At 39.4% G+C, this 27750-nt stretch overlaps 1 protein-coding gene across 2 annotated transcripts; it reads left to right on the top strand.

Annotated features, from left to right (window-relative positions):
* Positions 1-337: 337 nt before the first annotated feature.
* tbx5a (T-box transcription factor 5a) lies at positions 338-22585 on the top strand. Of its 2 annotated transcripts, none has more exons than XM_077622770.1 (9): positions 338-722; positions 1051-1212; positions 1553-1647; positions 2526-2645; positions 3101-3248; positions 16528-16680; positions 19183-19274; positions 20295-20527; positions 21452-22585. In XM_077622770.1, exons 2-9 carry the CDS (start codon positions 1066-1068, stop codon positions 22045-22047), a joined length of 1584 nt encoding a protein of 527 aa, XP_077478896.1. In that variant the 5' UTR covers positions 338-722; positions 1051-1065; the 3' UTR covers positions 22048-22585. The 2 variants fall into 2 exon arrangements, with proteins under 2 accessions (XP_077478896.1, XP_077478895.1); XM_077622769.1 differs by having other exon boundaries at positions 21449-22585.
* Positions 22586-27750: the final 5165 nt, after the last annotated feature.

Below are 27750 nucleotides of genomic sequence, written 5' to 3'. Positions count from 1 at the left end.
CCCTGATGTATAACTTTTGTATCGGCACTTATTAGGATCATTTCGACCATAAATAATTGGCACTTGCTTTATTTAATAATACTTGATTTCGGTATAGGCGTTCATCCAATGGGCTATATATGGTGCATGATTTGCATCGATTTCAGACAAAACACTACTTTTCTGTCTGTTCTCCTTGCACTAGCCCACTCCATTGATGGATGCAACTTCCGGTTCGCACGCTAGCTCATTGATGCTCATTGGACAGAAGGGGAGAGAGCGTGACAGAGAGAGAAAGACCGAGAGGTGCCTGGTGGGAGGGCAAGGAGGGAGGGAGTGAAGTAGAAGTGGAGGACATAGCGAGAGAGAGGAGAAAAGAAGGAGGTGGTCGACCTGTTCCCCCGGGATCGCAACTCACCGCAGCCAATGTTCGACGCGCGCAGCCGTCGCGGCTCACAGAGGGTCGCCAGCCCTAAAATGCATCACCCGCACTTTCCCCGCTCGCAGGCACCAGCGGACAGCTCCCTCTAGCCGACCCCGAGCCGCGAAGCCCTCTCGCCGTGCTGCCTATTCGGAGCTCCGTGATCACGTGTGAATAAAACAATACATGGAGATACCGAGCATCGATTGGATTATTTGAACACTTTTTTTTCCCCACCGCCTTTTTGGGGGAGGAAGAAATGGCTACGATCTGAAGCGTCGTCGTGATTTTTTGGGGGGGATTCTTTTCTTGTTGATTTGGGGTAAGATTAACCAGATCCGCCTTTTATAGCTCTATAAATAATCCTATACATGATCGGTTTGAATATCACTGTACTTCATATAATCTCAGATTATACACGTGGAGAAAAAATGTTCTGTAGTGTCAAACTGGTTTTGTCACGTGTGGACCGTTATGAGCCTTACATTAACAACACGTGGGTTGACTTCAGTTGTGGTCTGAATTTAAATTCTCCCTATTTTTTTTTGTTGTTGTTATATTAGTACATATTAGTATTGTGATAAAGTGTGAATCTGACATGAGGTGGTATTCGGGTGTGTGTTTTTTGGGGGGATGCGGGGTCCACGCAGCCCTGAGAAGCAGTTATGGCGGAAACCGAGGAGACTTTCGGCCTGCAAGCCTCTCCCGGTTCTGGTTCCGATTCGAGGGAGGTCGCGAGCGAAGCCAAAGCCGAGAAGCCCATCGGGACGTCCGGCAAATCGCCGTCCTCGCAAACCACGTACATCCAACAGGTTAGTAGTCTAGGAATTCCAAAAGTTGATTTAGTACAGTTAGGGATCACAGAGGTAAATTATTGGTCAAATTAATTAGAGATATGTGCATTAAATTACAAAATGTACACTTAGCAGTTCAACAAGAGTCCCTCAAAAACTATCCATTTGAATTTCCTTGCAAAAAAAGTTAATAATCCTCAATCATGTATTCTAATAATTAACTACTTTAATTATTATTTTTAAATAACAGAAAACCCATCCGTCTAGACCTACACTAAATAGTTTCAACTATGTTTGATATTACTCGCAAAGCAAGGAAATTGAGACAAGTTCTTGCATTTTTTCGTTCTATTTTCAGGGTATGGAGGGTATAAAAGTGTACCTCCACGAGAGGGAACTGTGGGTGAAATTCGACGAAGTGGGAACCGAGATGATCATCACCAAAGCGGGCAGGTCAGATGACGCCACTCGGCGAAATACACGCACTTACGGGCCACTTAATTAGGTACCCCTGGTCATTGATCCATTTGGTTCGTGTCGCTATTGGTTCTTATTGTATATTTGCAGGACTGCCTCACAAAAGGCGGCCAATTAGTCATAAATGAGCAGGACATGTATTTTTAATCGATAGTGTTGTGTAAAGGGTGCTATCACAAATCTATATTGGCGTGACCTCTTAATTGCCAGCGAGTAATTTCGCCAAAATGTACTATACATCAGAAGTATTCCATATATATATATATATATATATATATATATATATATATATATATATATATATATATATATATATATATATATATATATATTATTTGGGTAATATGGTATACTTTTTTATAAATGATATGGTGCCAAATTGTGTTTTAAAATCTTAAACATTGCTTAAAAGTTCAGTTTACGTTCAGTGGCAGTGTGAATGTGTGTGTGTGTGTGTGTGTGTGTGTGTGTGTGTGTGTGTGTGTGTGTGGCTGTGTGTGTGTGTATTAATATTTGTCATGTGACTGACTACGGCGACCAGTTCAGGTTATAATCTGCCTTTGACTCGATATTAACTGCGATCATCTCATAAGGAGTGTTGAAAATGATTAGATTCATATAATTCTGGCTCAAATATTTCAACAGACAATTGTTTTAAAGTTAAATAAAAATATATTTCTAAGTGACCAAAGACTTTTGAACTATACAATTAATATATTTCCACAGATAAATACATGATGAACTGTGTAAGTGATGCTCAAAAGGCGTATCTGGTGGTCATTCACTTTAAAACATATTTTACTCCAATATTTTGAAACATATGTTAAAATGCCCCCTACCCCCTTCTTTTTAAGGCGAATGTTCCCCAGCTTTAAAGTGAAAGTCACCGGCCTGAACCCCAAAACAAAATATATCCTCCTGATGGATGTCGTGCCCGCAGATGATCATCGATACAAATTTGCTGATAATAAATGGTATGTGTATATTAGCAAAAAAATGACGATAACTCAACCAATATGTTTTGACAAACGCATTAGGAAAATTGTTGGGTTTTCCTTACCTGGACAAATATTATGTTAAAGCAAAGTCTCTGTTTTTTTCATGATAATCCAGTTACGCGATAGTAATTTAAATTAGATTTATTAGTTTTATATGGGCATTTACCTTTTTTCTGGTCGTCAGTGGACGTCACCAAGGAAAAAAAGTGTGAGAGACAGAGGCCCGTGTACCATAGACATGACATATTTGAAATAATATTGTCATTCGTGTCCAAAAGTGACAGTAATTGAGGGTATTTTATTTTATTTTTTAATATTCCTTTAAGTCACTTGCGTGTTATTTCTAAAATAGAAAGGCTTACACATCGCTGTTGTTTCTAAATGACTTGGGAATACAACATCGCTAAAGGCTTGCGTGTGCGACCCTCCAGGTCGGTGACCGGGAAGGCGGAGCCTGCCATGCCCGGGAGGCTCTACGTTCATCCGGACTCTCCGGCCACGGGGGCCCACTGGATGCGGCAGTTGGTTTCCTTCCAAAAACTCAAGCTGACCAACAACCATTTGGACCCGTTCGGACACGTAGGTGCCTAGGCTTGTCTCCTAAATCTTTCTTTATTTCTTTTTCTTTTTTTTTAACTTAAAATGCCCCAGATTTTGTTTTGTGCTAATATATGCCATTTAAAGATATAATTGATTGTTGAGCAATGGAATTGTTGAAAATGTAATTCTATATTGTGCGAAAATATGAACAAATGAACACCACATATAACTACAAAAGTGCCATAATTGTAATAGAATGCAATGTAAATACTAATATAATACTTTAATATTTTCTTTTAGTATTAATTGAAAATTAGGCTATATAAATATTCAAATATATCAAGTAGGATTTCAAATATCAACTATATATAGTCAAATACGTAACTTATTCAAAGTGACATTTGATTAGAAATATTTCCTACACTTTGTCCATTTTTTTACTTTTAGAATTTTTTTAGAGCATGATAAAAATTCTTTTTGGATTATTTTAAATTTCACACTGTATAGCCTCGTGGTAAGGATCATTTTAACACACAAAAAAAGGACGATTCTGATTCCCATTCGAAGATTCAGTCAAAATAATCAGCAATTAAACAAGCACTCAAATGCTGCCCTAACGGAAGTTTATGTGCATCAGAGGGAGAAGAACCCGTTTTCTTCTTTTATGCTTTAAGCTAAAATTTCATTTTTTAAGGATAATAAAAGCCATGTTAAGGCCATGACCACAATTATTAGATAAGAGTACGTTGCAGAGCCTTTAAAATACAATTGAAAGACTCTTGAAACTTTAGACGTGTTGGTCAAAATGTGGTAGTTCCATTAATAAAGACTTTATTCTATACACTAGTTATATAGGACTTTCAGTTTTAAATTGTAATTAATACAGTTAATACAACATAGTTTATGTATATTTGTAAATGTATACATACTTTCCTTTCCTGGTACTTTTCTGCAATAATCATGATAAATGATAGATGTTTGCCGTATTGCATATTGATAATCAATCTATCTGAATATTGCTTAAAATGTGTTACATCGTTACATTTAACTCACTGGCTGCCATTGACGGTGATAGACGTTCAAACCAATTTGACTGGGAGCATCAATCATTTAATAATTGTGGTACAGGTGTTTGCCTTGTTATATATTGATCACAATTATCTCTAAAAATTGTTTTTATCGTTACATTGCTTATATCTAACTCACTGGCTGCCATTGACGGCGGTAGAAGTCCAATCTAATTTGCCTGGGAGGGCTGACATCGATCATTTGATAATTGTGGTACAGATGTTTGCAGTGGTATATATAGATTAGCAGTCTATCTTGAAATTATTTTGATGTTAAATCGCTTATATTGAACTCACTGGCTGCCGATGACGGCGATAAACGTCCAATCCAATTTGACCAGGAGGGATGACTGCCAGCCCCCCAGTCAAAGTGGATTGGACGTCTATCGCCGTCAATGATAAGGAAACTTCATCACTGCATGCCATCTTGGCGAATTGAAGTGGATTTGAAGTCAATAATTGTCTGAATGATTGAAAGAATAATTTCTTAACCCTGAGCCATACACATGCTTTCTTTGGAGGTGGTATACTCACAAAAAAAATCGAAAATTATAGCAAACATTCCATGTACAAGTGAGTTGCCTGCCACGCATCTACGTCGCACCTACTTATTGTTGCCCAGCTGGCCAAATGAAACCAGAGCTGGGATGGAATGTGAATGCTGTTGTAAATTTTCAATTGGGGTGCTGCACAAATCCCCCAATCCTGACCCCCTTTTGATTGGTTTGCCATGCATAAATGCGTGCTTTCTGGTCGGTTTAGTTTTTTTTTTATTCGGGGCCTCTGGGAATGATAAAGGCCAAGCTGTATGGTGGCAGGCCAGGGGGAAAAAAACCGTCCACAGGTTGCGTGCATGGATGGCTGCGGCCGGATGGAATAAATTGTAATGTATATAGGAGATGCTCGGTAGCAATTAGGATAAGCCTGAGGCGGAATGTTAGGGTGGCTCACAACAGGCGCGCGACAGAGAGCTCCGGGGGATTATTTGGAACGCTGTAAGGAAACAGCCAAGATTAAAGTCTTAATCCAATGAGTCGCAGAAGTGCTTGAATGCAAAGTGGTTGTCTATACATGGACAAGAAAGGCTTTCGGAGAAGGGATTCTGTTTCTGTATGCAATTTTTTAAAATATATATATACACTGTATTGGCTCCAGCACCCCCTGAGACCCCAATGAGGATAAATCTGTTCAGAAAATGAGATGAGTTGAGATACACTGCTTTTAAACACAGTGGGGATTGGCCTTCATTTTTATTCAAATACATGTCTTTTTACAATTTGGATTATGTTTTGAATCTTTGGAATTTACCCATAATGAGAGTTTATTTTTATGTAAATGTATTATTATTATTACATTTCATAATAGAATTGCAACTATTTGCATGATTATTTTTAAATTGTTTATTATTAGTCATGATTTTTTTTAATAAATTGGATATTGGTTTAGATTATTCGTTTTCTTAAATTGTAAGTGAGTGCCTTTACTTTTCCGAACCTTTATGCCTCATCAATATTTTATTAGGAATTAAGTGATTTGGCTTCCACAGTGCGATTTAATAGGATTAAATTGTTAAACATGCATATCCATTTTTTATAATAAAATATTCCATGCATTAGCACAGCTTCTAGTTCAAACTTAATTTCAGTCCACACATATTTCCAAAAATACACCAAATGGGCTAAATGTGACCTAAATATACTGAACTGTAGAAGGGAAATAAATTATATGCTTTAGTGCCATTTATAGTATGGTTTAATAAAGAGGCATTTATTCATACTAAACCTCACTCCAATCCTCATGCAATAAAAAAATAATAAAATCACTAACCACTTGAAATAGACTCTTTTTATTGTCGTAGTGGCAGTTGGTTTAAATATTTTTTTCAACAACCTAAATACTAGAAAAGCACTCAGAAGTGCAGGGTGACCAAATAAACAATATCAAAAGTGTTAAAATGATTATATATATGTGTGTGTATATGTATATATATATATATATATATATATATATATATATATATATATATATATATATATATATATATATATATATATATAGAGAGAGAGAGAGAGAGAGATATATATATATATATATATATATATATATATATATATATATATATATATATATATATATTTGTATTAGGGTTGAAACACTTAAAAAGCATAATTCACACACACAGTAACAACAAAAACCGTATATTATTAAAAAGAAAAGGGGAAAAAAACAGACCAAGTAAATAATTTTAAAAAGTTTTAGCCACCTCGTGGTGTAGAGGTTCATTCGATGCGGGCAGGCGCGGGCTCAATTCCCGCTGTTGGCAGAATGACTGTGAGTGTGAATGGCTGTTTATCTCTCTGGCTGACTGGTGACCAATCTAGGGTGTATTTTGCCTTTCGCCTGAAGTCAGCTGGGTTAGGTTCCAGCAACCCCCGCAACCCTTTCGAGGATGCGTGGTATGGAAGATGAATGAATGAATGAATGGAACCTTGTAAAGTTGTAAAAGCTTATTGGAAATCAGACATGACTTTACCTAATATGGATGCAAAAGTGTGACCACCCCCTCCATAACTATAGAGATGATACTTTGTTAAGAATCAAAATTTTCATTAGAAAATAAACCTGCACAATACATCTATTCCATTCCATCTAAATACATACAAATGTCTCATCTCATCTCATTTTCTGAACCACTATATCCTCATTAGGGTCACGGGGATTGCTGGAGCCTATCCCAGCTGACTCCGGGGCAGAGGGAGGGGACACCCTGAACCCAAGGCCATCCAATCGCAGGGCACAAGGAGATGGACAACCATGTACACTCACACCCATACCTAGAGGCAATTTAGAGTGTCCAATCAGCCTACCATGCATGTTTTCGGGGAAACCGGAACACCCGGGGGAAACCCACAGAGGCCCGAAGAAAACATGCAAACTCCACACAGGTGGATAAACCCTGGATTTGAACCCAGGACCCCAGAGCTGTGAGGCCAACGCGCAAAGAAAAGCACTTACCTCTGCATATTGCGAGCTAGCTGTGCATTTATTTTTCCAAAATCTAAAAGAAAAAAAAGAAAAATCATTAAATGCATATATGCATTCTTTCCTTGGCACAGTCGCAATAAATGTTTTTTAAAATGTAGAAATATGACATGTATGATGAATTTAGTCTAAGGTTAAGAAAGTAAAAATACTGCAGAGATTGAAAGCAAGAAATGAGGTGTGGCTGGTCTTCAATAATAAAAGAGCAGTGGGCTACTTCATGTCCAATTTAAGGTTTAGGTAGTAGTAAGATCTTATCTTAAATAATCCATGATTTTGAGTCAATATAACTCTAACCCTAACTCTAACCCTAACTCTAACCCTTACTCTAACTCTAACCCTAACTCTAACCCTAACTCTAACCCTAACTCAAACCCTAATCCTAACCCTAAACATAATCCTAACCCTTAACATAACCCTAAACATAACCCTAAACATAACCCTAACCCTAAACATAACCCTAACCCTAAACATAACCCTAACCCTAAACATAACCCTAAACATAACCCTAAATATAACCCTAAACATAACTCTAAACATAACCGTAAACATAACCCTAACCCTAAACATAACCCTAAATATAACCCTAAACACAACTCTAAACATAACCATAAACATAACCAGAAACGTAACCCTAAACCTAATCCTAAAGCTAACCATAAACATAACCCTAAATCTAACCCTAAATCTAACCCTAAACCTACCCCTAAAGCTAACCCTAAATCTAACCCTAAACATAACCCTAAGCATAACCCTAAGCATAACCCTAAGCATAACCCTAAGCATAACCCTAAACATAACCCTAAACATAACCCTAAACAGAAGATTCATACTGATCCCTTAATGATGATTTCATTAAGGTGTGTTGTTGGAGGGAGACATGGAAAACAGACTAAAGAGGGACTCTCGAGGACTGGACGTGGCAAACCCTGCCTTACCCCTAACCCTAATTCTAAATCTAAATCTAACCCTTAAAATAACCCTAACTCTAAACCTAACCCTAAAGATAACCCTAACCATAACCCTAAACATAGCCCTAAACCTAACCCTAAACATAACCCTCAACCTAACCCTAAACATAACCCTAAACATAGCCCTGAACATAACCCTAAACTTAACCCTAAACATAACCCTAAACATAACCCTAAACATAACCCTAAACATAACCCTAAACATAACCCTAAACATAACCCTAAACATAACCCTAAACATAACCCTAAACATAACCCTAAACATAACCCTAAACATAACCCTAAACATAACCCTAAACATAACCCTAAAATAACCCTAAACATAACCCTAAATATAACCCTAAATATAACCCTAAATATAACCCTAAACATAGCCCTAAACTTAACCCTAATCTTAACCCTAAACATAACCCTAAAGTTACCCTAACTCTAAACCTAACCCTAAACAGAAGTTTCATACTGATCCCGATTATTTCATTAAGGTGTGGTTGTTGGAGGAAGACATGGAAAACAGACTGGAGAGGGGCTCTCGAGGACCAGACTTGGCCACCCCTGCCCTACCCCTAACCCTAAATCTAACCCTAACCCTAAACATAACTCTAAACATAACCCTAAACATAACCCTAACCCATTCAAAGGAAGACATGTGAAGAGAGAGCGTGATATACTCACTAATTGCCCCGGACCTGAGGAAGGCTTTAATTTGGCCAAAACGTCGACATCGGTGCAGTATTCAATTATCTAAATTAACATTTGATTAAATTTGATTTAAAAAATCCCAAAAAATAAACAATTTAGTTTACAAAATTAAACACAAAAACCCCCAAAAATGACTACTAAAGAGAAACAAACATTCATTATTAATTAAATAACAAAGCCTGGGTTAAATACAATGGACAGAGGATGGAGCGAAGGCCGATATAGACGTAGCGGACGGCCCACACGTCCGAACAAGCAGAGGGGAGCAATCTGGGGGATGGAGAGACAACCCCCCTTCTCTTCAAAAAGGAGTGAAGAATACAGCCTTCCATGGGAGAATAAGAAGGGGTCCACTCCCTATCCTAAACCGAACCCTGACCGCACTGGGTTAAGTTTAGGGTTAAGTTTAGGGTTAGGTTTAGGTTTAGAGTTAGGGTTAGGGTTAGTTTTAGGGTTAAGTTTAGGGTTAGGTTTAGGTTTAGAGTTAGGGTTAGGGTTAGTTTTAGGGTTAATTTTAGGGTTAGGTTTAGAGTTAGGGTTAGGGTTAGGGTTAGGGTTAGATTTAGGGTTAGATTTAGGGTTAGGGTTAGGGTTAGGGTTAGGGTTAGGGTTAGGGTTAGGGTTAGGGTTAGGGTTAGGGTTAGGGTTAGGGTTAGGGTTAGGGTTAGGGTTAGGGTTAGGGTTAGGGTTAGGGTTAGGGTTAGGGTTAGGGTTAGGGTTAGGGTTATGTTTATGTTTATGTTTATGTTTATGTTTATGTTTAGGTTTAGAGTTAGGGTTAGGGTTAGGGTTAGGGTTAGGGTTAGATTTAGGGTTAGGGTTAGGGTTAGAGTTAGGGTTAGATTTAGGGTTACGTTTAGATTTAGGGTTAGGTTTAGAGATAAGATTAGGGTAAGATTTAGGGTTACATTTAGGTTTAGAGTTAGGGTTAGATTTAGGGTTAGGTTTAGAGTTAGGGTTAGGGTTAGGGTTAGGGTTAGGGTTAGGGTTAGGGTTAGGGTTAGGGTTAGAGTTAGGGTTAGGGTTAGGGTTAGGGTTAGATTTAGGGTTAGGGTTAGGGTTAGATTTAGAGTTAGAGTTAGAGTTAGGGTTAGGGTTAGGGTTAGGGTTAGATTTAGGGTTACGTTTAGATTTAGGGTTAGGTTTAGAGTCAGGGTTAGGGTTAGATTTAGGGTTACGTTTAGGTTTAGAGTTAGGGTAGGATTTAGGGTTAGGGTTAGGTTTAGAGTTAGGGTTACGTTTAGGGTTGCGTTTAGGGTTGCGTTTAGGGTTGCGTTTAGGGTTGCGTTTAGGGTTGCGTTTAGGGTTGCGTTTATGGTTGCGTTTAGGGTTGCGTTTAGGGTTGCGTTTAGGGTTGCGTTTAGGGTTGCGTTTAGGGTTGCGTTTAGGGTTGCGTTTAGGGTTGCGTTTAGGGTTGCGTTTAGGGTTGCGTTTAGGGTTGCGTTTAGGGTTGCGTTTAGGGTTGCGTTTAGGGTTGCGTTTAGGGTTGCGTTTAGGGTTGCGTTTAGGGTTGCGTTTAGGGTTGCGTTTAGGGTTGCGTTTAGGGTTGCGTTTAGGGTTGCGTTTAGGGTTGCGTTTAGGGTTGCGTTTAGGGTTGCGTTTAGGGTTGCGTTTAGGGTTGCGTTTAGGGTTGCGTTTAGGGTTGCGTTTAGGGTTGCGTTTAGGGTTGCGTTTAGGGTTGCGTTTAGGGTTGCGTTTAGGGTTGCGTTTAGGGTTGCGTTTAGGGTTGCGTTTAGGGTTGCGTTTAGGGTTGCGTTTAGGGTTGCGTTTAGGGTTGCGTTTAGGGTTGCGTTTAGGGTTGCGTTTAGGGTTGCGTTTAGGGTTGCGTTTAGGGTTGCGTTTAGGGTTGCGTTTAGGGTTGCGTTTAGGGTTGCGTTTAGGGTTGCGTTTAGGGTTGCGTTTAGGGTTGCGTTTAGGGTTGCGTTTAGGGTTACGTTTAGATTTAGGGTTAGGTTTAAAGATAGGATTAGGGTAAGATTTAGGGTTACATTTAGGTTTAGAGTTAGGGTTAGGGTTAGATTTAGGGTTAGGGTTAGGTTTAGAGTTAGGGTTAGGGTTAGGGTTAGGGTTAGGGTTAGGGTTAGGGTTAGGGTTAGAGTTAGGGTTAGGGTTAGGGTTAGATTTAGGGTTAGGGTTAGATTTAGAGTTAGGGTTAGGGTTAGGGTTAGGGTTAGATTTAGGGTTACGTTTAGATTTAGGGTTAGGTTTAGAGTCAGGGTTAGGGTTAGATTTAGGGTTACGTTTAGGTTTAGAGTTAGGGTAGGATTTAGGGTTAGGGTTAGGTTTAGAGTTAGGGTTACGTTTAGGGTTACGTTTAGGGTTGCGTTTAGGCTTGCGTTTAGGGTTGCGTTTAGGGTTGCGTTTAGGGTTGCGTTTAGGGTTGCGTTTAGGGTTGCGTTTAGGGTTGCGTTTAGGGTTGCGTTTAGGGTTGCGTTTAGGGTTGCGTTTAGGGTTGCGTTTAGGGTTGCGTTTAGGGTTGCGTTTAGGGTTGCGTTTAGGGTTGCGTTTAGGGTTGCGTTTAGGGTTGCGTTTAGGGTTGCGTTTAGGGTTGCGTTTAGGGTTGCGTTTAGGGTTGCGTTTAGGGTTGCGTTTAGGGTTGCGTTTAGGGTTGCGTTTAGGGTTGCGTTTAGGGTTGCGTTTAGGGTTGCGTTTAGGGTTGCGTTTAGGGTTGCGTTTAGGGTTGCGTTTAGGGTTGCGTTTAGGGTTGCGTTTAGGGTTGCGTTTAGGGTTGCGTTTAGGGTTGCGTTTAGGGTTGCGTTTAGGGTTGCGTTTAGGGTTGCGTTTAGGGTTGCGTTTAGGGTTGCGTTTAGGGTTGCGTTTAGGGTTGCGTTTAGGGTTGCGTTTAGGGTTGCGTTTAGGGTTGCGTTTAGGGTTGCGTTTAGGGTTGCGTTTAGGGTTGCGTTTAGGGTTGCGTTTAGGGTTGCGTTTAGGGTTGCGTTTAGGGTTGCGTTTAGGGTTGCGTTTAGGGTTGCGTTTAGGGTTGCGTTTAGGGTTGCGTTTAGGGTTGCGTTTAGGGTTGCGTTTAGGGTTGCGTTTAGGGTTGGGTTTAGGGTTGGGTTTAGGGTTGGGTTTAGGGTTGGGTTTAGGGTTGGGTTTAGGGTTGGGTTTAGGGTTGGGTTTAGGGTTGGGTTTAGGGTTGGGTTTAGGGTTGGGTTTAGGGTTGGGTTTAGGGTTGGGTTTAGGGTTGGGTTTAGGGTTGGGTTTAGGGTTGGGTTTAGGGTTGGGTTTAGGGTTGGGTTTAGGGTTGGGTTTAGGGTTGGGTTTAGGGTTGGGTTTAGGGTTGGGTTTAGGGTTGGGTTTAGGGTTGGGTTTAGGGTTGGGTTTAGGGTTGGGTTTAGGGTTGGGTTTAGGGTTGGGTTTAGGGTTGGGTTTAGGGTTGGGTTTAGGGTTGGGTTTAGGGTTGGGTTTAGGGTTGGGTTTAGGGTTGGGTTTAGGTTTGGGTTTAGGGTTGGGTTTAGGGTTGGGTTTAGGGTTGGGTTTAGGGTTGGGTTTAGGGTTGGGTTTAGGGTTGGGTTTAGGGTTGGGTTTAGGGTTGGGTTTAGGGTTGGGTTTAGGGTTGGGTTTAGGGTTGGGTTTAGGGTTGGGTTTAGGGTTGGGTTTAGGGTTGGGTTTAGGCTTGGGTTTAGGCTTGGGTTTAGGCTTGGGTTTAGGCTTGGGTTTAGGCTTGGGTTTAGGCTTGGGTTTAGGGTTGGGTTTAGGGTTGGGTTTAGGGTTGGGTTTAGGGTTGGGTTTAGGGTTGGGTTTAGGGTTGGGTTTAGGGTTGGGTTTAGGGTTGGGTTTAGGGTTGGGTTTAGGGTTGGGTTTAGGGTTGGGTTTAGGGTTGGGTTTAGGGTTGGGTTTAGGGTTGGGTTTAGGGTTGGGTTTAGGGTTGGGTTTAGGGTTGGGTTTAGGGTTGGGTTTAGGGTTGGGTTTAGGGTTGGGTTTATGGTTGGGTTTAGGGTTGGGTTTAGGGTTGGGTTTAGGGTTGGGTTTAGGGTTGGGTTTAGGGTTGGGTTTAGGGTTGGGTTTAGGGTTGGGTTTAGGGTTGGGTTTAGGGTTGGGTTTAGGGTTGGGTTTAGGGTTGGGTTTAGGGTTGGGTTTAGGGTTGGGTTTAGGGTTGGGTTTAGGGTTGCGTTTAGGGTTACGTGTACGGTTATGTTTACAGTTATTTTTAGGGTTGTGTTTAGGGTTGCGTTTAGGGTTACGTGTACGGTTATGTTTACAGTTATTTTTAGGGTTGTGTTTAGGCTTATGTTTAGGGTTATTTTTAGGGTTATGTTCACGGTTATGTTCATGGTTATGTTTACGGTTATGTTTACGGTTATTTTTATGGTTATGTTTAGGGTTAAATTTAGGCCTATGTTTAGGGTTCAGAGTTCGGATTAGAGTTAGGGTTAGAGTTAGGATTAGAGTTAGGGTTAGAGTTAGGATTAGAGTTAAATTCAGAACTTGGATTACAGTTAGGGTTAGAGTTAGGATTAGAGTTAGGGTTAGAGTTAGGATTAGAGTTAGGTTCAGAGTTAGGATTAGAGTTAGGGTTAGAGTTAGATAGTGTAAGAGAAGGATGTTCAAAGAATTAAAGTATTTTTCCATGTCTACCTCCAACAACACACCTGAATCAATTAATCGGGATGAAGTTTCTGGACGGCTTGCTGATGAGTTGATCATTTGATTCAGGTGTGGTACAAGAGAGAGATATGGAAAACAGACTGGATAGGGGCTTTCAAGCCCCGGACTTGGCCACCCCTTCTCTACGACCTCCGAGCTTTACTCAGCCCCTGAAGAAAGCCTTTTGGGGGCATGCCGAAGGTCAGCGTGGCAGTGAAAGGCAGGTACAAAAACAACCCTACAGATAAGAGATAACCCAGAATACCAAAGGTGGAGGGGGAGGGGAGAACAAGCAAGGGGTGGGGCTTGTTTTTCAACCTTATCATTTGCCAATAGCATTAAAGAAACCCCAAATTTCCCTAAAAGCTGTAGATTTAATGGGATGCAACTCAACTAATAAATCTACAAAAGAAAGTTCAAGTTCAAGCTGATCGGACGCTGCGCAGGCAGGCAAGCGCGTAGGCACGCAGGGAGCAAGGCCGTTAGGCAGATTCTCTGGTTGTCGTCACTTCTCACGTATGAGCAATTGAAGGAGGCGACATGTTTGTGGGAATCAGTTTCATAAGGAAAGTTTTAGAGCAGGTTTGCCAAAAGGTAGACTGATCGCAAGGTTCAAATTAGTTCCAAAACATCACCAATTCACTTTGAGCTAAGGCTGCAAAAAAATCTCACTGGATTTTTACTGCACAATTCTTCTTTTGCTTATTATTCCTATCTGCTGGTCTTACTAATGCTGATCAAAATTCCAAACAAGGAGAGGGGAAAAATAGGACTAAAAGAATAGTTAAAATATTAGAAGATTAAAGTCGCAATAGTAAGAGAATGATTTGATTGGATTGGATAACTTTATTCATCCCGTATTCGGGAAATTTCATTGTCATGTCAGACATTGTAATATTACGAATGAAAAGCCATAGAGATTTCAAGATTAAAATCATCCATCTTGCACCTTTGCGACTGTTTTTTTAATCCAAGGCTCACATGACAAAACCAACGACTTACTTAAAAAAAACTAAAGAAACACAACAGAGCAGCCAAATGTCAAAAATCGTATTTCGTAGTGGCTAATGGGAATTCTCAGATTTTGTGACCCTGTACAAAAATACATCTTTAATATGAGGTCATATTCTAATGCTTTTCAAACTGTTTACTTTTTTCAATTGTGCATTCTCACAAAGAAATAAGTAAAACACAAACAGCAAATCAACTATTATTTTGTGGACATAGCTAACATGTCGACGCTGCTTGAAACATTTGATGAGAATACACGTGCCTTTGAAAGGGAGGTGAGAATGCTACTTTCAAAGTAAATGAACATTTTGACAATGTGTAAAATGCAAAACCTATTTAAAACATGACATTGGTGTTTCAAAATTAATACTTTTACTTTTGTGGAGCTTTAATTTGTGCAATATACCCATTTCCTGGTTAAAAAAGAAAGTGTCAGAGGTTTTCTGAAACATTCACCCGTGTTTGTGAATCTCTCCTGTCTGTCATGGGGGCTGCTGAAAGGCTAGCTCTGCCTATTTCAGATGAGTTCCTCCTTTGCTCTGACATGTTTCGCACTGCTACCCTCCCCCATGCCGAAGGACCGCTACTGCAAACTGGTTTTGCATTTCAAACTATGAGAACAGTCATGCCTTCTTGTTAAATCCATCACCTGAAGTAAACAAAACAACTGCAGTACTTCATTACTTAAACGTAGAATGAAAAAAAATCTGTTAAAAATTACATCATATGATATATCAGTTTTTTCTTTGACAGCAGTGTTTCCTGCCCTTTTAAATGAGGCACGCTTTTTGCATTGAAAAAATCTCAAGGAACATTACTAGCTGAAAATCTTTAAATTTATAACTCTCTCACTTATTCTCTATTTTATCAAGGGGGAACTAATAAACATCTAAATATGATTTTAATGTCTAATTTTTCACACCGGCCTTGCGGTCCCTACAGACCCTGAAAAACTTGTAGTTCACGTGATGTAAAAATAATTAATACAATGATTTTAATCCAGTAATTTCCCAACATTTTTTCTCCCAATATTACAACAATATCTTAAGTATAATGCAAATAGTACTTTTGTATTCACACAGACTTTAAATTCCCAAAAGTTGAAGCCAAACAAGCTCTGGTTCATGTAACATGAAAACAAGCAACAAAACCACTATAATCTCGTAATGTTGCAATTCATCTCTCGTAATATTACAACTTTAATGTTGTAATATTACAATATATACCTTAATTCTTGTCATATTACAACTAATATCGTAATATTGCAATATATTCTGTGTTTTCTTTTTAACTCTTAGTGGGCATCAGGAACCATTTTGCAACCTAACTGGAGGTTAATGAATTGGGAATCTGATTGTTTCCATTTTTTGAACAACTCAAAACTGGTCTACAGCTTTATTACCATTTTCATTTTGAAACAACAGATCTGAATTAAAATATGTATTCAAATGAGATTCGTCAGTGTTTTTTAAACGCAGTTAAAAAAAAAGAACAGCTGCAACTGGTGTTGAGGAACCAAATGAAGTATAACTTCCTCATATGAGTTTTTCAGCCACAGCAATTTGGCTTTTCATCCTGAAGCTGAATTTCAATCAGAAATTATTTAAAGGCTAATTGAAAAATTATGATTGTATAACCTTTTGCTTGTGGCTTAGCCGCAGAGAAATGAACGTATGACTTAACTCACCACTTTTGGGCCTGATCCACAATGTTGCTCGGCTCAGTATGCACTCCCTAAAATACTCATATTATCTGACATGTAATGTTATTATTTTTTTGCATGTAGTTTTTTTACTTGTCAAGTAAATATTAGGTGTGATTAAAAAGATTATGTAAACCGCCCACCCCAAATGTAAATGTAAAAAGTTGCTTTTGATCCTAGAAACACCTTCGTTCATGTCTCTTTATCAACATTTTTCTTTTCCTGTTTGTTTTTTCAAGATCATCTTGAACTCAATGCACAAGTACCAGCCCAGGATCCACATCGTCAAGGCAGACGAGAATAACGGTTTTGGCTCCAAGAACACGGCCTTCTGCACGCACGTCTTCCCTGAGACCGCCTTTATAGCCGTTACTTCCTACCAGAATCATAAGGTTAGCTTTTCATGCCTGATTTTTCTTTTGATATTCGCTTTTTAAATGGACTTTGTCTTTAAGATAGATTAGCATGCAAAGTGCAACAAACAGGACGATGAATAAGAAAATAAGGAATTGATGTAAATCCAGGTGGTTGTTGTTCATTATATATATATATATATTTTTTTTTTTTTAAATGCGAGGGAAATTTCTTTGCATGTCACAATGTAACAAACGAAATTCAAATGTAATTCATTAAAATTGGCCAATTTCAAAATAATAGTAACTTAAAATAAATAGAAATGAAAGAAAACAAAAGCTAAAAAGAATGTGTTTAATAAAATAGGCTAATGTTTTTAAGTAAATTTACTTTAAGAGGTAGCTTAACATATAAAGTGCAACAAGCAGGAAAATCTCAATTAAAATGGGATTGATGTAAATCCAGGTTGTTAATATTCATTCAGTTTTTTAGGGTTCTTTTTTGTTTAAAAGGAAACCATTTTTTTAAGCAATGGAAGGAAATTTCCATCTGAAAGTTAAACACAGTGAAATTTAAAGTGCTTTACATTCCATTAAAATCTTTCATTTTCCTTAAGGCTTATCCTCACAAGGGTCACGGTCCATTAAAATCCTATTACAAAAAATGAGAACAGTAAATTAATACATAACATAAATAAATGGAAAATACATATATAATCTAAACATATACGTATATATTAAAATAAATACTAGTTGTCTGAATATGCAAAGTTTTTTTACTAAAAATCTGGCATGAACTTAGTTTGCGTGCAGCAGAGCAACATGTGCATGTTTACCCTGCAGCTGAAATATGTGCACCAAAGACGAAAAGGACCAAATATGTGTAAACCCCGTCTGTTTAGGATCATTTAAACACGTGTGCGTCGATTTATTTAGTTTGGGAGGGAAGGATTGGACAAGCAAGGAGAGGAGAGGGGGTGCAAGGCCGGGCGGGGCTCGTAATGCCACGGCGGCCAATCCGTTGCCTCCTTATTTTTGGGGAGAGGAAGCTGTGTTCTTAGAACCTATTCATTATTTTCCAACATGTGATTGGTGGGGGTTGTGCTTAAAAAAAAACTTATTATTGGGGTGCACCAGACTCCTCAAAAAAAAGTGCAGGCCCCTGAGCACAACTGTCTAATCATCAAACAGGCCAACATCTGCCATAGCACTAATAGTAATAACACAGTTAATAATGTGCCACAAGCTGCCATGTGTTTGCTTCACCTGCTAATTAAAGTGCTCAAAGCCTCCCTTTCTGTTTGCATGTGTGATTTCAACTCAAGGTTGTTTTAAAGTGGAAAACTCATATTAAAGCTATAGTGTGCATATATTGATAAATACGATATGCTACACAATTCTAAAGTTTTGGACTTAAGCATAATTTAATTTCCCACAAAGATGACATCAAATTCATCCAACATGGCGTTTATTTTAGAGATTGTTCTTGCAGTTTAAACACAATGATTTGTAAGGGTCTTCAACAACTTTAAAACATATTTTGTATACTGCATTATAATTCAGGCATGTGTATTTCCATAGGCCTGTGTAGGTTTTTGAAAATTAAAAAATTAAAAGAAAATCTCCATTAAATATCGATGTGTGGTTGGCAAAGGAACTTTAAGTGTGTGACAGATAGTTATTTGAGTAAAATGGAATCACTGTACCGATAGAATCATAATCAAGAAATTGTACTATTTGGATTCCAAGAGTGCAAATAGAAATGCATCAACACTTTTTAAAAATCATAGCTCGTTTTGAAAAACAATGTGTGATCGATAAAACCATTTAAAATGATGGATGGAAAATCCTTTATTGACAAAAAGGACATTAGATATTAATATTTTTGTGTGATCATGTAGGACACTGTATGCACTTTGTGAAAAATTGAATGTGTAGGAATCCATCAATAAATTCATTACATTAAAAAAATCAACATTGTCAAATAAGAGCAAAACGGTGAATAAAACAAACTCTGTACCCTCGAACAACTTTAAATTAAGTACCATTACCAGTTGCTGTGATCTCATGAAGAAAGTTAAGAGTTACATTGTAACATGAATTCTGTGACATACTTGTGAGGTAACACGAGAAAATGTTGATATTTAAAGTTGCAAATTGTGTTCAAATAAAAGCTTTCCATTTTGTAAGACTTGATCGCAAAGTAATGCAGTTTACAAAACAATGATTTTTTTGTTTACTTGTGAGCATAATCGGGTGTTGGCAAGACTTTAATCATATTTTATTAGAGCTTTTGATTTGGAGCTTTGAGTGAGTCTGTCAACAGCCGTCTGCATACCAACTTTGTTTGGTCAGGAAAAGTGGAAACCTTCCAAAGTAGCTTGCCAGAAACAACCATGCCTGACTTTAAAAGTCAATTTATTCTCAGAAATGATTTCTGCCAATTTTATCTGCCGATGCAGTATGAACAAAAAGGGTAACTGTGCAACTTAAAAGTGGGAATGCCATTATCTTAATGGGGTGTTTCTTTGTTTTGTTCAGATAACGCAGCTTAAAATTGAGAACAACCCATTTGCCAAAGGCTTTCGGGGAAGTGATGACATGGAACTGCATCGGATGTCCAGAATGCAAAGGTGCGTAAGGGCTGTCGGTGGTCAGAGACAGAAAACAAACATATATGTAAGTTGCACTAGAGTATCAGTTGCAGACCCAGACAAACTATGAAAGAAAGTTATAGTCCGGAAAATACGGTAGTAGGTTTTGCAGATGCGAGTGGTTGTTGACTAATTATTGTTAATTTTTTTAGATTCAACTTCTGAGAATAAATCCAAGATAATAGCGCCCTATAACAACAACAACATGAACAAGAAAAACAATAAATCTGGAAGACACGTTATGGCGGACATGATTGATTGTTTGACTGCACTGAATATTAAACCCAGTGATGTTGGAATACATCTTTCATTACTCAGTGTTTTCAAATCAAAGCAATTATGACATTGACATGACAGTGAACGATTGTCATTTATAGAAAGCGCCAATGGTTTTCCAGCTTTTAATTGTAGTGATGTCGTAAGCGTCGTCGAGTTGAACTCCGACGACGTTAACCGTCCACATGCACACACATGACTATGCACTCACAAAGTCCAAATAATGTTCTTTTTTTTATAGAACATCCTTCAATCTACACATACTGTATGTATTATTGGGCCCACATGAAGGATAGCGTGAGTGCAAAACACATTTTCAAAGGATAAAATCTGGTTTGTAACTTTACCCCACACACACAAAATCCCCTTATTGAACTAGCCGTCCTTTCCATAACATCTATTCAGAGCCATAAGATTAAATATTCGCATTTGGAGTTAAAAGTCATGATCAGGAGAAAAAAAATGGTGTGACATCAGAGGATGGATTTCAATATTTTTTTGGTTATGCTGTGATCTACTGGTTAATTTACCATGCAAGCTATTTGAAATCTAAATCATATTTCCCCTTCAAAATGAATAGAATACCTGATTGATACCAGCTCCCACAAAAATATCTTTAATACAATCAAAATTCAGATAAAATAGAATTGGTCTTGCCATTGTATACTCCCAGACAAACCCTCTCGTTATTTAATATCAACTTTGTGTCATGTATATACATAGCACCAAGGAATACCCGGTGGTACCTCGCAGCACAGTACGCCAACGAGTGAGCTCCAGCCAGAGTCCGTTCAGCGGGGAAGTCCAAGGCCTGGCCACCCCGAGCACCCTGAGCTCGCAGTACCCCCAGTGTGAGAATGGGGTGACTAGTACTTCGCAGGACTTGCTGCCCCAGTCAGGTTCCTATCCCCTCCCCCATGAGCATGGCCAGGACTACCACTGCATTAAGAGGAAAGGTAAGCCTCTACACCGCACATAGAGTGTATTTCCTTATCAGGTATAGTCACTCTAGCTCGCAAAATTGCTTCAATCATACTCCCTTTTTTGTATAATACGTGATTGGATTGGATTGGATAACTTTATTCATCCCGTATTCGGGAAATTTCATTGTCACAGTAGCAAGAGGGTGTTACAATGTTACAATGTTTCTGCTCACTAAATTAAAAAAGATAATGTGAAAATGAATTAAAATATATATTCAGTAATATTTATATTATTCATTCATTTTCCAAGCCGTGTATCATCACAAGTGTCACGGGTGTGCTGGAGCCAATCCCATGCAACTGAGGGCAGTAGGTAGAATACACCCTGAATTGGTTGCCAGTCAATTGCAGGGTACAAGGGGACAAACTACCAATCATACACTGATACCTATGGGTAATCAACCTTGTATACATGTTTTTGAGATGTGAGAGGAAAATGGAGCACCTGGAAAAACACCACGCAGGCATAGGGAGAACATGCAAACTCCACACAGGGAGGCCGTATGTATGATTCTACCTTAACGTTAGCTACCAGAATGATATCCTAGTAGTGGTACTAACTTCCATTTTTTTACAGTTCTGGTGCAGTGTAAAACATAAATTTAGTTTCTATTGCCAATATCCTTCCACCTCTAGACTATTGTGTCGCCTTGCAGCCCTTAAAAATAAAAATAAATAGGCATGCAAAGTACAAAAAAACAGATCTTTTGCACCCGATTCCAATCCTCTGGAAATGATGCGATTAGACCGGGTAGACCTGGGAAGGATTCCAGTTTGGCATAACAAGGACAATTCAGGATAGAATTTTGGGTAGAACCCCTGAATATCTTTTGATTCAAGATTGCTTAAATTCCTCATAACTTAACTGTAGTTCTTCCTTTTCTGTACTTCCAGCAGCAGCAGAGGATGACTGCCACTCAGGCGAACACAGCTACAAGAAAGCCTACTTGGAGAGCTCTTCCAGCGAAGACGATCATTACTATCGGCCAATGGGCTATGCGCAGAGTCTGGGCCTTGCCACCGGGCCCTACCGCGGCGAGTCAGGCCAACGCCAGGCCTGTATGTATGCCGGTGCCTCACACGGTGCCGAGCCAGTCCCCAGCCTGGAGGACATCAGCTGCAACACGTGGGCCGGCATGTCACCTTACGGGGGCTGCTCAGTCGCCACCATGCAGCCTATGGAGCGACTGCCCTACCAGCACTTCTCGGCTCATTTCACGTCCGGTTCTCTAGTCTCCAGACTCGGCGGGGTGGGGACCCACCCCTCGCCTCAGCTGGCCGACAGTCACCACGCGGCTATGTACCAGAGCTCCGTGACACACCAGACTCTGGGTCGCCAGTGTAGCCCTGGCGCTGGGATCCAGTCGCCGACTTCCAGCCTGCAGGGGAACGAGTACCTGTACACGCACGGTATACCGCGCACGCTATCGCCTCATCAGTACCATGCCGTTCATAGTGTTGGCATCATGCCCGAGTGGAACGACAACAGCTAGGGGAGTTTTCAGGATGTTTAGATACGTTACTATTTATATTTTCATCGGATGTGTGTTCAGTGACACAAGCGGGATGTTAGTAAGCAAAAGCAGGCATCTAGTCTTGTCCTCTGTGCCAATAAACTGCCTTTAAATGATGATGAGATGAGGCTTGAATGATGAAAAGGACTAAACACACTAAAAACGAGGAGAAAAAAGACTTGGAGGTGCATTGTCCAAATGGCTCTTTGGATGAATGTCCTTAGTTTTTTCGCGGTACTCGGTCTTTCTGAGCTGCATAAGCCCTGGTTGAAATGTTATTGTAGCCACCAACAAAGTTTCACAAGCAGGATTTTGTTATGCCTTTAAAATGATTGGATTGGGTTTTTGACCTACAGTATATTTGTTTAGTATTGCTTGTATCCACCTGTTCATTTTCAATTGTCCCAAGAAGTCTTTACTCCATCTGATATTGGACAAGGCTACACGGTGGATAGTTAACTATACATCCAATAACATTTCGTATGGCAAGAAGCAACAATTTGAATGAACATTCAGTCTGAAATTAAACTAACACACAAAAATACATGTTTTTGTTGCTGTAGGGAAAGTATGGAGACCCTCTGGGGAAGAATTTGTCAAAATGTCCTCAAACACCAAAATGTATATTTAAATGTATCACTAAAATATAAACTCTTTTTTGTGATCAAATCCTTAATCTGGCTCACCCATTCATTGCAATACAAATATTGTGTTATCCTGCCCACTAAACATTCAAGCAGCAAATTGCAACAACAATGAATGTGAAAGTGTGCTTTATAGAGGATTTTTTTCAGAAAATAAGTATTTTAGATTTAATACAGATACAACAGAGAATAAGGGTCAAGCCAATATCTCTGGTCTTTCACTGTGGGGATGCCCAATGTTTTAACAGAGTACAACAATGGAATACTATCTTTAGAACTCAGGCCTTCCATAGTTCTCATTCTTTCTGTATTTGTCTTCAAACTTACATTAGACACAAAGATCTGAATTCTATTTACAGTGTGTTGGAGAAATGAACGTCCTCAGGTATACAACATTTTTCTTATATATACTTATATACTTACAGTATTGGGAGAGAGAAAAAAGGCCAGGACATTTTTGGCATGAACATGGTCGCCCAAATTTCAGCATATAGCAAAATCAAAAGCCTTTTTTAAGTGTTTGAAAAATTTGTCTTTTCTAGCCAACCGCACAAAAAAATACTGATATTCATTATTTGCAGGTGCCTTGTTTTTTCCTATAATTCAGTTGCTATATTGAGGGAATTACTGATTTCATGTCAAGTCTCAGCCACAATGACATCCAAAAATGTTGTTGTTTTTTATGTTATATCAAGTAAAACATCTTGCCCTAAATTACAATTTCAATTGGGACTTCTACAACAATAGAATTGTAAGTTTTGTAACATGGAAGCAGGACATCACAGGGAAATGTGTTATGTGCCAGATGTTTTACCACACATCATTACACGTGGACAAAATATCTTTTTAATGCTTGTAGTTGATAGGATGGTATTTGTCAATAGTATTTATTGTTCAGCTATGTAAATCACCTTACCCATGCATGTAGTAAAAATAGATGGTTAAAAAAATTTAATAGCCTGTTTTCTCAAATTGATTTTGTATAGCATTTTCTAATCATACTCTAATAGAAAACAGGGAATTACTATACAGAGGTTTAGTATGTATCTAAGTTCACACTAGAATATCTTTGTAAATATACCTGTACATAAAAGAAAATTTGCAATAAATTTAAACGAAAAACGTGTTTTTTCTGTTCTTTAAGGATCATTGCAGTCTCTTTTTATCATACAGTTTCAGTTGAAGAACACATTTTTGTTCAAAATGTTGTTGTCTTTCACGTGTCATGGTAAAAAAAAAATCACAAATGTCAAAAGGATGTTGAAACGTGTCTGGATTTGATGGGGCTCTCCTTTTTTTCTCACCCTTTACTTGGGGGTGTTAGTTCATTTTCATTGAATGAGCATTTGTTTACCAGTGTTTCCCTTTGCAGATTACACGCACTCAGAGTCAACGTGATATTATGGTGGTCTGTATCGAGTTACCGCTAGGAAAGCTTGTACAGCTTGTTCACGGTAATTCAGTTCTTGATTTAAACTGAAATTTGACGCAAAAATTCACCATCAGTCTCCCCTCCCCCATACCTCGACCCTTGCCGTGTCTCCGCCTTGCTTCTATTTGTCTTCTGCTGTCTGCGGCCGTTGCTTGGCCTCTCCATCTCTTTTACTCCTTATGATCCTGTTCTCGATCCCTCCGCGCACCCCTTCGCTCTCTCCCGCACCCCGCCGCTCAAACGTACTGACCTAGACTCCCAGCCTCCTTTGAAGTGAGCGATGTGACCCGGGTGCTCCATATGCCCCGACACCACTAGTCTTATCCTCTTCGAGAGCCGCCAGCTCAGCCCGCAGAGAGAGCCGGTCATTAACCCTGAACAACCTCCACCTCCCCTCCACTGCTTAAACACATGATGCATTACAACTCCCACCCCACCGCAATCCTCCCGACCCCACCCTGGATTCACCCAAACATGCATGTGTGGGCGAGAATGGGTGATGCAACAAGCTCTTTAAACATTTAAAGAACGGGTCAGCTTTTCAAAGGGAGGAGCTGGCACCTTTGGCCACGACTTCAGTTATCATGGTCAGCGCTTGAAAGTCTGCTGATGCGTCAAAAGGAAACAAATGATTGTATAATGAATGAGAAGCCAAGAAGATGGATGCAAACTCTGGTCCAGGTACACTGCTGGTTTATTTGGATAACAAGTGTCTATCTTTACCTGCCGCCAAAGGGATAGATAGGACTGAGAAAATAAACCACACACGGACATGATGAAACGTACTCGGGGCTATTCAAAATATGTGGAAAATCTTAAGAGGCTACAAGAACGTCCTAATGATGTTTTTTTTTTGATAGACCAGACTAGAGACATTTGGAAGAAAAAATTTAATCATTTCAGAGAAATGATGAGTCACGGCCCGAGTAGGCCTCCAAAGAGAGAAGCTACACAAATCAAAGAGTGTGTGCCCCCATATGACAAAGTAGAAGAGTGCAAGAACAAGAGCATTCCTCGGCCTAGAAAAACGAGGGAGGGGGATTACGTTATTAGGATGTACTGAAACACGGATCACCGCAGATGGATGAGCTCCCGGCACAAAGAGCTTTTTTTTCAAAGAATCGAATCCATCTCCTCCAAAACATCTGCTTCCATTGTTAAACTATTGCGTCTTTGCTTAGCTCATCACAAAGCATTTAAAAAGTCCATATTGGAGGCTTCTGATTCATCTTAAAAAGACTCTCTTTCATGATAAAATACAAAGACTTGTAATAAGGACCTTTTAAAAGTCAAGGCTCAATCAACAGAGTCTTTCGGCTGCACGGAAGAAGGCAAATACTAATATCGCTGTTGCTAGCAGCAAACACATTTCTGGTCTATTTCCAGGCCGCATTTGATTCCAGGGTTGTGGTCTACTGGCTAAGGGGTCAGTCTGGAATGGAACCTTCATCAGATAACACTTTTTCTGGTTCGTGTAAAGACGTCTGCCATATTGCGCCTAAACAGCGAAAGCTGTTCTTTGCCTCACCAGCTGGCAGACGCCAGCTCCGAGGACGGGAGCGCTGAAATGGAGGCAAAGACCTTTATGTCTCCCACGTTCTGTCTTTCAGCACCACTCCTGGCCAGAATCCTCTGGGATTGGGGGTGTAAGGGAGGAGGAGAAGCAGAGAGCTGCCTCCGGAAGAATGAGAAAAGGACGATACATTGACGCTAGGGTGGGAACCAAAATCCTACAGAGAAATCATCTAAAAAAAAAATCCAAATAGAAAGCTTAGCAAATATTTTACCCTTAATTTCACGTTAAGGTTCAAAGTATAAAATTCATGACAATGTTGGTTTAAATACAAAAGGGTTCTTTCAGGACAGGTTTGCTCTTTGCTCACAGCCCTTCAATAAATGCTTGCCCAAGGGTATTGCACCATAGTAAACCTAAAATAATTGACTCCACATCAAACATCACAATTATCTGAAGTGATTTCACATCGAGTATATGTATACGGTGGCAGAGTGGTTAACGTGTCTACCCTTCCTGTGTGGAGTTTGGATGTTCTCACTATGCCCGTGTGGGTTTCTTCTGGGTTTTCCATCGCATCCCAAAAACATGCATGACAGGCTGATTGAACACTCCAAATTGTGACTATGTATGAAAGTGCATGTGAATGCCTGTTTGTCTTCTTGTGCCCTATGATTGGCTGGCAACAGGTTCGCGGTGTACTATGCCCACTGACCATAGTTAACTGCGATAGGCTCCAGCACCATGTTCTTCCTTCGCTCTAATACCGGGAGCGATAAGCACTGAAGCTGTCTGGAGGTTGCTACTTCCTAGTTTTAAAATATTAAGCATACAGTATATCAATAAAGCATTATATAATTTGTCGCATCACCAGTTTCTGTCTTTCTCATTTTACTTCCCATGACCTCCTCCCCTCCACCTGATGTGTAGCTGGCCGGGTGGCCCCTTTGTCAGCCTCCTTGCCACCCACAACCCCACCCCGATCTCTGTATGTCACTTTCACACACCTGCATGAGAACAATGACCTCCAATTGAATGAAAACTTTTATTTTAATACAGTTAAATTGTGAAGCTTGGTGTCATTGATGAACGATTGTAGCCCATGTCTCCGAGTCGTGTCAATGGCGCCAAACATGTTGCCAATGCTCACAAGCTTCTCGCCCGACACATCCAATTCGCCGACAGCCAATCAGAGCAAAGAGCATACAAATTAGATCCAGTCCGCTGCATTAATGGGAAACCGCACATCTGCAGAAGCGCTTCAAAAGGATGAACTAAAGTAGCTTGAAAAATCACACTGTGCAAACATGGTAAAGTGGATATGAAAATAAAGTAAAAATAAATAACATGAAACTGCAGTGCCACTTTAATCCCAGTTTAGTCTGAAATACAATTAGATCTTCCACTGTTTTGAAAGGTGTTTGGATGATTGGAAATATATGTTACTATTAGTTTAACATTTTAAACGTGCTACAAACTTTATCAGAATTGGTGTCAAATAGGCATGGTTTTTCTAAAGAGTCTATTGCAAGTTTCCTTCTAAACTTTTTGTGAATTGATCACTGACTGAGACGGTCACGTCACGTGAGGTATAGAAAATCATCCCACCTTTGACATATAAGAATTGCAAATGCTCGAGAACTACAGTAAAATCTGTAGGGAGAACTATATCAACTCTTACGTTGATTTCTGCAGAAAAATATGTTGTTGTTTGTTCCAGAAACAAAATATGCAGAAACCGTTTGAATCGAGACAAAATCAGTTTCCATAATTTATGGAAGGTCTTTGCATGAAAGGTAGATTATGACAGCCAAAGCCAGTTGCTTTAGATGAAATATTATTCAATAGCAATTCTATCCAATCTATGCAAAAATGTGAATTAATCAGTGGCACACTGACATTTTGTTGCTGTGAATCCGAGCACCCATTTATCAGGATTAGAATTTGCGGGGAAAAATGTTTCATTGCCTTGACAGATTCTGTTTTAAGATTCAGTCTTTTATTGAAGACTGAAGAGAAATAATTGCATTGACTTCAGAAAAAAAGGCTTTCATATCACATTTGATTAACGGTTATCACTCTCGGGGCAGTGT

The sequence above is a fragment of the Stigmatopora argus genome, chromosome 16 (genome assembly GCF_051989625.1).
Source record: "Stigmatopora argus isolate UIUO_Sarg chromosome 16, RoL_Sarg_1.0, whole genome shotgun sequence".
Taxonomy (NCBI): domain Eukaryota; kingdom Metazoa; phylum Chordata; class Actinopteri; order Syngnathiformes; family Syngnathidae; genus Stigmatopora; species Stigmatopora argus.
This window is presented reverse-complemented; position numbering and strand designations above follow the sequence as displayed.

Coding starts and splice junctions, on each gene's coding strand:
- tbx5a (XM_077622769.1), top strand. CDS start 1,066: ATGGCGGAAACCGAGGAGACTTTCGGCCTGCAAGCCTCTCCCGGTTCT. Junction 16,681..19,182: donor CTTCCTACCAGAATCATAAG/GTTAGCTTTTCA, acceptor TGTTTTGTTCAG/ATAACGCAGCTTAAAATTGA. Junction 19,275..20,294: donor CGGATGTCCAGAATGCAAAG/GTGCGTAAGGGC, acceptor GTATATACATAG/CACCAAGGAATACCCGGTGG.